This window comes from Hippocampus guttulatus, chromosome 14 (genome assembly GCF_054856545.1).
Source record: "Hippocampus guttulatus isolate MCC_2025c chromosome 14, RoL_Hgut_1.0, whole genome shotgun sequence".
NCBI lineage: Eukaryota > Metazoa > Chordata > Actinopteri > Syngnathiformes > Syngnathidae > Hippocampus > Hippocampus guttulatus.
The window spans coordinates 4,068,788-4,079,918 of record NC_141274.1 but is presented as its reverse complement, the minus strand read 5'-3'; the positions used below and the strand labels follow the sequence as shown (position 1 = coordinate 4,079,918).

The 11,131-nt window shown below is 42.7% G+C and overlaps 2 protein-coding genes across 2 annotated transcripts; one reads left to right on the top strand and one right to left on the bottom strand.

Annotated features, from left to right (window-relative positions):
* The first annotated feature begins 1,378 nt into the window (after nucleotides 1-1,378).
* On the top strand, nucleotides 1,379-3,225 carry LOC147194523 (transcription factor Jun-like). The gene has a single exon (XM_086128708.1). The coding sequence runs from the start codon at nucleotides 1,740-1,742 to the stop codon at nucleotides 2,676-2,678; it is 939 nt and encodes a 312-aa protein (XP_085984834.1). The 5' UTR covers nucleotides 1,379-1,739; the 3' UTR covers nucleotides 2,679-3,225.
* A 1,112-nt stretch (nucleotides 3,226-4,337) lies between these two features.
* tada1 (transcriptional adaptor 1) lies at nucleotides 4,338-10,095 on the bottom strand. Its single transcript, XM_086130063.1, has 8 exons — nucleotides 9,960-10,095; nucleotides 9,236-9,327; nucleotides 9,073-9,138; nucleotides 8,700-8,794; nucleotides 8,346-8,558; nucleotides 6,910-7,061; nucleotides 6,676-6,832; nucleotides 4,338-5,575 (listed from the first exon to the last, which is right to left on the bottom strand). The coding sequence occupies exons 1-8, from the start codon at nucleotides 10,061-10,063 to the stop codon at nucleotides 5,423-5,425; spliced, it is 1,032 nt and encodes a 343-aa protein (XP_085986189.1). The 5' UTR covers nucleotides 10,064-10,095; the 3' UTR covers nucleotides 4,338-5,422.
* Nucleotides 10,096-11,131: the final 1,036 nt, after the last annotated feature.

Sequence of the window (11,131 nt, the reverse complement as noted above, 5' to 3'; positions counted from 1 at the left end):
GGCCTCCCAACTCATGATTGGGGAACTAGTCGGAAGCATCTGGCATGGATAATGAGGGGGAAAAAAACAGAGGTATCTTCTGAAGAGTGTTGCAGAAGAGGGGGGGAAACTGAGAACAGGAGACATTGCTGCGACTCCTCTGGGTTGGAACACCTCATATATATATATTTTGCGGTGATATATATATATATATATATATATATATATATATATATATATATACACACATACACACACACACACATCCATCCATTTTCTGATCCGCTTTATCCTCACAAGGGCCGCGGTGGGTGCTGGAGCCTATCCCAGCCATCTTCGGGCAGTACTGAACCAGTTGCCGGCCAATTGCAGGGCACACACAGACGAACAACCATCCACGCTCACACTCACACCAAGGGACAATTTAAAGTGTTCAATCAGCCTGCCAGGCATGTTTTCGGAATGTGGGAGGAAACTAGAGTACCCGGAGAAAACCCATGCAGGCCCGGGGAGAACATGCATCTCTCTCTCTCTCTCTCTCTCTCTCTCTCTCTCTCTCTCTATATATATATATATATATATATAAGCATTTTTTTTGAGCGGCACGGTAGTCGATATATGTATGTACAGTATCTCTTTCTCTGTCTCTCTCTCGCCATATACACACACACACACACACACACACGCGCACACACACACAAATCAGCCTCTCCCGGGCTCTTCAGATAGAGCCAAAGAACAAATGCCATTATTTGTACTTTCATTTCAAATATCTTTAAATCTCTTCCTGTTTACACAAATCATTTTGTATTTATGCCCCCATTGCACCCCTTTTTCATTTATGTAGTTTGACCAATATAACCTGTTCAATCACAAAGTGCTTTGTGATTGAATCACCGTTAGCATCCCTTCTTAAGAATGTTGTGTGCCCCCCGGTATTTTGGATGTGAGTACAACTTGTCCTCTAGTCCCAGTTTTTGGTCTCGACCCACCAGTTGGGAATCACTTGGGACAGAAGGAATAAAATGGCCACGTATTGGTGTCAGAAAAAAATGTAGCTACAACCCAGTCAGGGTGCACCATAAAAATGTTTAAAACCCTACAGATTTTTCAGCAAGAAATATGTTCCAATAGCATCCCGTGAAAGGCTAACTTGCCTGCTCGTGTTCATGAAGAAGCGTTTCAGTAACGATTGAGCGGGTAACTAATTATTCAAAAACACATACGTAATCCCAGAGTCCATTGCTCCACTGTCTGCATTACCTAATCCCATAAAGCAGCGCGGGGGGCGGGGACATAGCCTGTTGTCGGAGCAACCCCCATGTCAGTAGATAGACCCCACCCGACGAATACGCTCCAGCCAATCGCAACGCTTAGAACTGACATCATCGTTATTTTCAGAGGAGCTGCAGCTCAGAGGTGGATAAAGTTCGTCTCCACGTTGGAAGTGATCGAAAGTACTATCCCAAATCAGGCACTGTTTTCTCTGTTGTAGGAGGAGCATCAATCGAAAGAGGATTATTTTGTCGGACATTTTGTTGTTGGTGGCGGGGAAACGACGCCTTTTGCTTTTTATTTTTTTTAACCGACGGTCGTACGGGTCGAGAGAGAAAAGTTTTCTCGGGACGCGAAGTTGTCAAGTGATTGGAACTTGGACAAAAGGCGGACTCCTCTGTCACAAGGCCGAGAGATAGCAAGTCATATGTAAACAGTGGACTGTTTTCAAGGTGAGAACTCCTCTCGTAAAGTGACACAACTTCATGTCCGGGAAAATGGAAGCGACGTTCTACGACGACGCCGTGAACGCCTCGAACCCTCACCAGGACGGGGCGAGGGTGTACGGCTTCAACACAAAAGCCCTCAAACAATCTATGACTCTGAATCTAAACGATCCACGAAACTTCAAACCCCAGCTGGGCACCAAGGCCCTGGACATCCTCACGTCGCCCGATGTGGGTCTGCTGAAGCTGGCCTCCCCGGAGCTAGAGCGGTTAATCATACAGTCGTGCACGGGCCTGACGACCCCCACCCCAACACAATTCATCTGTCCCAAGAACATCACCGATGAGCAGGAGGGCTTTGCCGAGGGCTTCGCGAGGGCGCTGGCTGAGCTCCACTACCACCAGATGAGCGCCGCCCACTCTGAGGCGCCGCAGGCCACCGGAATGGCTTCCGGCTCATCCGCGTCCGACACCGGCGAGAACACTTACAGCTGCACGGTGCGCCCCCCGGAACCCCCCGAATACACAAATCTGGCCAATTTCAACCGGCCCGTACTGGGATCCAATGACAGACCCGCACCCTCCGCCTGCTACCCAGCGCCCCCACCGGCTCCCCACGTGGATCACCAGGCGCCGCACTCGAGGCTTCGTGCCCTGAAAGAGGAGCCCCAGACGGTGCCAGAGATGCCCGGCGAGACGCCGCCGCTCTCTCCCATCGACATGGAAAATCAGGAGCGTATTAAGGCGGAAAGGAAGCGAATGAGGAACCGGGTGGCCGCGTCCAAGTGCCGGAAACGAAAGCTGGAGAGAATATCTCGTCTGGAGGACAGAGTGAAAAATCTTAAGAACCAGCACACAGAGTTGGTATCGTCTGCCAACATCCTGCGGGACGAGCTGGCTCTGCTCAAACAAAAGGTCATGGACCACGTCAACAGCGGCTGTCAGCTCATCTTGACACAGCAGCTTCAGGCATTCTAGACTCCTGGCAAGGGTGCTGCATGATGGGACATGTCTTGGGGGACCAAATAACTCAGAGTGGCCAGAAGACGTCCAAATGGTCGTCAGCTCAGGCACTTTCTCCTTCCAGCTTTTCTGTAAACGTGCTGATTTGTAATGATGAATGACGCAGAACCTGGGCCACATGCAGATGATATTTGACATCATACTGTTACAAACATCCTTTAAGGGGGTTCTTAGTGTTTTTAGACTCCATCCAGTGCTGACGTGGGAGCATCCGCAAACCCTTTACTCAGCCAATAATGATGCTATGATGTCAAACATGCTGCAATAAATAACACATTAGATGCACTTGTACAGAAACACTAACATGGTCTAACCTTTGACGCACTCAGGTGTGAAACGTTTACTGACTTTACCTGCCTTACTTACTCTTAATCCTCACATTGATGCAACTTTTGGGATGCAGGTCAGGTGTAACTAATGTTAGGCATTGAATATTTGTACGCCGTTTTTGAGCACTTCACAATTGTACAGATGACAAAATAAAATGTTGAATTCAACCGTGCTTTTGTGCATTCTTCATAAATCTTTTATACTGAACTTGAGATGCATGGAGTAAGTGGAGCAGAAACTTGTTTTGTAAATTATGAACAATGTACTAAAATCTGGCAACTACATACCAAGGAGAAAAATAATTAAAAATACAAAAGGAACTCAAAACATTGCAAGAAGAGCACGATTTTTGAGCGTTCTTGTTTGTAGCACCGAGTACAAAACGATACACATAAAGTTATTTCAAAACACACAAAAAATGGATTTTGACTCGACAAATTTATATTTGTGAATACAGAATTTAGAAAGAGAAATTATTTCAAGGACAAGTAACAAAATAAAACCTCGCTCGTCTAAATACGGTATTCTCATGAATATTGGGTTTGTGGAATATGAACTCAGCAGCAAAATCCATCTGTTATTGTCCATCCGGGTCGACTATTTAGCCACGAGCTGTCGACTGAAAATGACACCTCAATTGATCATGGCTCTGGACCAATCAAAGCTCAACTTGCAAATGTCACATGACCAAACTCAGAAAGCGGGCCAACTATGGTTGGTCGTGACTTGAGCCCAAAGCAACGGTAGTGTCATTTTCAGTCGACAGCAAGGGCCACGAGATGGATAAAAATGGTTGGATTTTGCTGCTTAATTTATATTCCACAAACGTAAAATGAACCACAATGCTGTGATTGGACTAGATGGAGCGAATAGAACATATTGTAAAGAAATAACTTGACTTCCCAATTACGGAAAATGTCCAATATAAACCAGCAAATATCTTGCCACACAGTACAATTCCAAAACAGTGGTAGTCGCAGAAGGCACAGTTCCGTTCGATATTATATTTCGACTTAATAAGGATCGCATCGGGTGACAAGCGGCGAGGAGAGTGAATCACCGCCAGTGCAGTGTGTTTCGTCAAAGCTTGGAAGTCGGCGAAAGCTCTGATTGACGTCCGCGCACCGGAAGTGGGTGGCGACATGCCATATTTGGTAAAAGTCTTCGGCACACTGTGAAGACTCTTCTGAGTCACTGTCCCGTAGAAAGAAAGTACTGTACTTAGAAAACAAACTCACTTTTACATGATTTTAAGAAAGAACATGTTTCAAGGGAAAAAAAACGTAAACTGACCTTGGTTTTATTCCTTGCACATACAACTAATGATAAAAAAAAAATTTGGACGAAAGAAATATTTAAAAAATAACATCATTGGCACTGCATAACATACTGCTGAAGCGCCATGCACACACACTAGGCCACCTACTTGGTCACCTAAATCAAACTGTATATATTTTCAGAAAACTTGCAAAATACATTGAGAAGAGGGGAGATAGGGAAAGCAGCAGAGTCTGGGCCCTTTTCAGAAGCACATGCAGACATGCAAACACGCTATAAGGACTGCATTTGAGTGGCAGCTCTTAAAAGGATCAGGTGAACTGTGCTTTTCGTTCATTTATGTTGGCATGTGGATTTGGCTAATGAGTCTTTCTTCACAACACTGTTTATTTATGTATAAGTCCTCAAACTTTGGCCACATCTTTTTTTCAGAGTATACTTTTTTTGGTTCAAGTACAAAGTAATATTTGATGTTTCGATTTTCTTCACAGTGTGACATCCACTTGAATTCTGCCCTGATTAATACCTTTTGGTGTCGCAAATTACAATCAAAGGGGTATTGGAACCTTGCCGCTTTTGAGAGATTTTTTTTCTTTTTTTTGTAAAGAGTCATCCAAGGGCAATCTTTCATTGAAGTAAGACACAAGTCAAATGCACAAAACAAATGCTATAATTTAGTGTGGGAGCATTTGTAGGTTACATTTTGGACTTGTAAAATAGCTCTCCTCAAATTATGCCTGTACCACAGTGGGCATCAAATGCGCATATGTGTCATTGGCTCCTCAGCCCTGAAAAATGACCACTGCCCAACCTCAAAAGAAGCTGCTAAATTCTAAAAGTAAACACTTTCAACTCCAGTCTGACTATAAAACTGCAACTCCAGGTGGCAATTGGTTGCCAAAAAAGGCTGGTGGAGCAGAGTGAAAATCGAATTGCTTTATTGCATCGTGGTCCATCGATTCTATTTTTGTACAACATAAGTGCAGGTTTCCCACATAGGAGGCATTCCTTGGACAAAAGACTTCCCGTCCATTTCCACCCGAGAGCTAAGTTCATCTTTCACTACCAAGTCCGTGGATCGTGTGGTTATCTCAGCTGATGAGCACACCGTCTTTGGCGGCAAGTCGCTGCCTGTGCACGTGGTCCTGCTCGAGTTCTTCATGGCTGGGATGCCAGAGCCGTGACAGGATGCGCTCCATGTTCAGAGCATACACGGTGTGCGAGGGCATCACCCTGTGGTGAACCTGGAGCAGACAAATATTACCCCAAAAAATGTATAAATAAATAAAAAAGAAAAAACAATCTCATGCAAGTGGATTAAAGGCAAGACAGGATGAATGGTAATGCAGCAGACATTCTGAGGCCAAACACAATCTGTTCTGATCGATGGTTCATACAGTACCTTCACCATTTTAAAAAAAACCCAAAAAAGCCCTGAACTCTAAAGGGAATTTTGAAGTAACGTTCTAGTCACATCTGATGATGCCAGTTAGAAAGCTAAAGTTTTGTATAGCTTTACGGCGAAAATTCAGTTTGTACTGTACTTGGATATCTCACGGTATAAACATTAAGAATCAGGGCTTGACATGAACACTCGCTAACACAAGAAATACGGGTCAAATTCTACAGCGGCTGTGACTCCCTTTAATGCCAAGACTCCCATTACTCATTAGCATACTAATTAGAATACTTTTGACTTTTCCCCATCATTTTCAGTCAGCATTTATAGACTGACAGACAGCCCACATGGTTTAAATATTTGTAGTCATTAACATTTAATGCATTGCGCTGGGCTCTGTTGCTAAAATGCACTGAGCATGTCACACCACGTTTCTGTGAGCAGATAAGGGAGACGGTGGAAACTGAGTGAAAATGTGCTCACGCGGTCCTTTATAAAAAGCAAATACTGTAGTGCTAGTTAGATGTTCGCAAACTTAACCTGACGCACATCACAAACGGGCTTCCACCTATTATTAAGGGCTTTCAAAGCATTTTGAAAATGATGTTCTCCAAAATCTTGTTCTTGTACTGTACGATCTGTTTGTAACTTTAGGAAGCTACTTTTATTTATTTACTTTATTTTTAAACATCATTAACACTTATGGATTGCAAATGCTTTGAAATGTTTTAGTTTTAATGATGTGAAGCGTATTGAGTTATCTTGTTTCTGAAATGCGCGATATATATACACAAAGGTGCCTTGCCTTATCTTAATGCCACCATGCAAGTTTTGTGTTTAACGACAGCCTGCATGCCCTCATCATCTGGTGAAAAATGATCTCAATCTACAAAATTCACCCTGAACTAGCTTCATGAGAAGTTGACACGGGTGCAGGAATCTGACCTGTAAGGCCTCCAGGAGGTCAAACATGGTGACGGGTGGGAGGGCCGTGTGGAGGCTGGTGGCAGAGCAAGCTAACAAGTGAACGGCTTGCTGCTCTGCCTCATCTGGCGAGATTTGAGACCGTGGGCCAGCGGGGAGAGAAGCACTTGGAAGGGGGCTGAATGGGGAAAATAAACAAATGGTTCAAATTACAGTGTTACATACACAAACCACAATTGAGCGCAATGCTCGTACCATTCCGTGACGCTGTGATAGGCAGCAAGGCTGTTCTTCAGATAAGGCTGCGGTGTGACGTCGCTGCCAAAAGCATAAGGAAAATGGCCGTCCCGTAAGCGATATGCTTTCCTTCGGGAAATCACAGCGGTCAAAACGTCTTTCAAATGGTGCTGCAATAAAGCAGAAATGCAAATTAGGCGTTGCTCTGTCATTTGCATAATCACACTTATGACAAAATGTACATCTTAAAAAGCATTAAAATTCCAACCATTTAATTTGTTACAATTCTGAAATAGCAAGACTTGACACAAATTCTAGAATTAATATTCCATATCTTTCGGATTATCAAACGCACAGTATTATCAGGTGAAATATCAATGAACGGTTCTATGTTCATCCATTTTCATACATAAGGCACACGGAATATAAGGTGCATTGTCTTTGTGAAGCATTGTATGTTAATGTTTATTTATTAATAATGTAGTTATTAATATAATTAATAATATAGCAGAGACTTTCTTTGTCACATATCAGCAGGGCATGAAATTCCTGACAAGAGCCTTCCATTGCTAGACCTCGCACAATCCAACAAACGACAACAACAAGGAATGACACAGTTGTAATTGAACAAAAAAGGCGCACACTTTTATTTGACCGCAGACCCTTTTCATCACTAAAATTAGGAAGACGTCACAAAAAACACAATCCGAACAAACAATAGTGGAAGCGCGCACTTACAATCAGAAAAGTTTTTACTCCATAACCTGTTTTCCTTGACTATCTTTACGACAAGACCACACTTTTCAGCAGCTGCCTTGGCTTAACGACAGCCTAGAAGTAGGACCAACTAGTGGAGCCTCGATACTTAAATACTTTTCATAAATTTCTTCAATACTCTCCATTAATTTAAGTAAAAACAAATCATCAAATAAAATCCTAACAGTCAAGTTAAATTATTCAAATAGAGCACAAATAAGTGAATGAGTAGGGCTTCATTTCCCATGATTCTTAGCGATGAAAGCAGGAAGTAGTTATAGTTCCAGTATTGGGAAAACGTGTACACTTGAGAATGAGGATGTAAATGTGAATCTGAAAGTAAATAGATAAAGCCGACATCCCGTCTTCACCCTTCATTGAGAACAAGTGTGTATTTACTACCGGTACAGACTAAAATACTTTTGACAGCATTTTGAGTGCCATATACCACGTAAAATATGTGCGAGGTCAGTAAGCACAGCCAGAATTAATAAGGCGCACTGTCGATTTTTGAGAAAATGTAAGGATTTTAAGTGTGCCTTACAGTCCGACAAATATGTGAAGTGTCGATGAATCCAGCAACTCTTATAATTTTCCCTGCACTTGATCACAGAAATACAGTTACAGTGAATTGATCAATAATTATTTGAATTCATACAAAAACTCGCCAGGTGTGACAATATGTCTTTTCAACTCACCTCCACAGCACAGGTCATCGCGCTGACCGCATCCTCCGTGATATTATCCAGACCCAGCTCAAAGGCTGTCACCATCATGCGGGCCTCCAGTTGACCCCGTGTGGGCAACAGCCAAGTGTGAGCACTGAGTCGGAGTTCCTCATCCTCACCAACCGCATCTCGCGGGCTGAATGGCTGTGCGGCGCTCAGAGGGTTGTGAGGCTGGAAACGATGCTGATGGACCAAACGGGATGCATAGGTTACATGAGTAAACCGATTGTTATTCTGAAATGTCATTCATCTGATTTTTGTATCACTCCGGTTAGTCGTGGGGTGTAACCAAACATACACAGGGTTTAAAAATGGAATGCTCACGTCAAATTTCTGTCTAGAGGAACATTTCTTCTTTCCTTTAGGTTTGCCTGGCTTAGAAGCAGAGCCACCTTGCCACTGTAACTGCCCAACGCCCTCTGGAGGAAGGAAAAATATAGATAAACTTTGTACATTATTTTTAAGACATGTGGCAGCGGTGTCTCAACTGCCAGGTTTCCCGTTTTTTCCAGCTAACCTTATATGAGAGCACCCAAAAGCTCCTCGGCTAAGGAAAATGATGGAGCAGAAATCAAATTTGAGTCGTCGTCATGACAATTATGAATTAATATTGGTGCAAACCATGTGCTGTACATATGCAGATCAAACGGTTCCAACACAGCATGCCGCAGATAAACAAATGATTAATTCAACTAACCAGGAGTGGAGACAATGATCTGGCAGCGTGTCAGAATTGCCAAGAGGAAGTCATTGTGAACATGGACTGCACAGAGAAAATGTGAGTGAAAATTGGGAGAATTGTTTTGGTTTTGGGGGGGGCGGGGGGAGTCAAGCATCATATTTATTGATAATGTACAAACCATTTTCCTGTGCCAACAGACGTCGCGCCTCACTATCAAACTCTTCCTTGCTGATCTTCTGCTTGAACCACAGTTTCAGGTTTGCCCAGTAACTGTATATGGGCAGAGAATCAACACACACGTAACTTAACCTGCCATCACGTTAGTTTTGAACGGCACGTTAAGAGATTTTACAGTTGTCTTTTTGTTGAGGTTCTAGTTCAGGCATGCCTAGCTCCGGGCCTGGAGGGCCACTGTCCTGCCTGTTTTCCATCTCTCCCGGCTGCAACACACCTGATTCAGATGATCAGCTCACCGGCCAGCTCTGAGGCAGCATTAGAAGAATCCTGATTATTTAAATCAGGTGTGTTGCTCCTGGGAGAGCTGGAAAACAGGCAGGACAGCGGCCCTTGAGGACAGACTTTGGACACCCCTGTTCGAGTCTATCGGGGTATAGACTTGTAGTGCAAAACAATCACATTATGGGGATTTCACACGTCCAGACTTAAAACTTTTACATTTACCAGTACATGTCTCGTAACAATAAAGCAGCCTGATAATGAATCAACACAGGGTGGTATTAATTTGAATAGGAGACATGAATGAAGAAGCAATGCCGCCGACGTCAGCGTGAAGGCTAGCCACACACGCAGCTACTCATACTTAAGGGATGGCTAAATGACTTCAAATCTCTCAAACGACCCAAGCAAACTCTCACATCACCATAAGGTAAGTGTCTACTCACTGTTTTACATTATCGCCAATTGCATCAGTTAAATTCTTCTTCGCGATTTCAAGCTCGCTAGCATGAGATGCCATAGCGTACATGGAGCCATACAACTGCGTCATCAGCCAGCGACCTTTTTGGTTTGGTCGAAAACTTGATTGCAAATGGCAGCAAAGTTAAAAAACGACTTTCATAACTTGGGGGCTTAATAGTTTTTTTTGTCTTGAAATAGATTCGAATCACCATTTCATGTTTTTAGTATACAGCATGTAATGCAGCCAATTAGACTTTGACGAAAAAACATTGACCGCTTAGGTTACTTAAAAAATAAATAAATTAAACACACGGAGTTGCTTAATAATCCAGTATTAGTATTAGTATTTTATGTGCTGGTAACGAAACAGGTGATTAAAAAAAAACAAACCCCAAAACAAAACAAACCCCAAACCTCAAAATGTATGAAACCAACAAACCACTAGATAGCAGCACAATGCCAGTTTCGTTTTCTCTTTCTCTCTCTCACTCTCTCTCTCGCTCTCGCTCTCCCTCTCCCTCTCTCTCACTCGTTCTCATAATCAACTAGGCTTACAAAATGTTTTTAAAAAATACGCTTTTTAAGAATTTAAAAGGTCCATTGTGCCAATATACACATGCGATGGATGTATGCTCTTCTTAGATTGTCTGTTTTGAATGTAATGTATGAACCTCTCACAGAACACATTTTTTCTTGGCCTCCTCTCCTGCTTTTGGACTTAATCTTTTACTGCTAAAAAGTTACATATCTTGGATTTATTTCTTCCCGATGCACAACATAAATATCAGTGTTGATGCTCTCAGTAACTTTGTTCCAATATAACGGAAATTTTAAATCATCTCCAATACTCAATGTTTTATGGCTGCCATCCTGCCCAGCTGTTTGAATGTATTATTTATGTAGTCATTTAAATAGTTTTGGGGCTTTACGTCTAAAAGAGATACACAAAACAGGATTTATTATTCCTCGCTGTTCCCCTGAAATATCACGTCAGAGACCTCATCTTAATTGTTCCAGTGGAAAGAGTTTTTTAAAAACAGTGTGGAAAATGTCGTTTGGCACATGTGTAATCCTGTCTACAGAACAGAAGTGTACAGCATAATTGCAGATGTGTAAGCATAATATTCGTGTAGATTATGTCTGTGTGACATCTTGT

Coding starts and splice junctions, on each gene's coding strand:
- LOC147194523 (XM_086128708.1), top strand. CDS start 1,740: ATGTCCGGGAAAATGGAAGCGACGTTCTACGACGACGCCGTGAACGCC.
- tada1 (XM_086130063.1), bottom strand. CDS start 10,063: ATGACGCAGTTGTATGGCTCCATGTACGCTATGGCATCTCATGCTAGC. Junction 8,795..9,072: donor GATCATTGTCTCCACTCCTG/GTTAGTTGAATT, acceptor TCCTTCCTCCAG/AGGGCGTTGGGCAGTTACAG. Junction 8,559..8,699: donor CCTCTAGACAGAAATTTGAC/GTGAGCATTCCA, acceptor TTGGTCCATCAG/CATCGTTTCCAGCCTCACAA.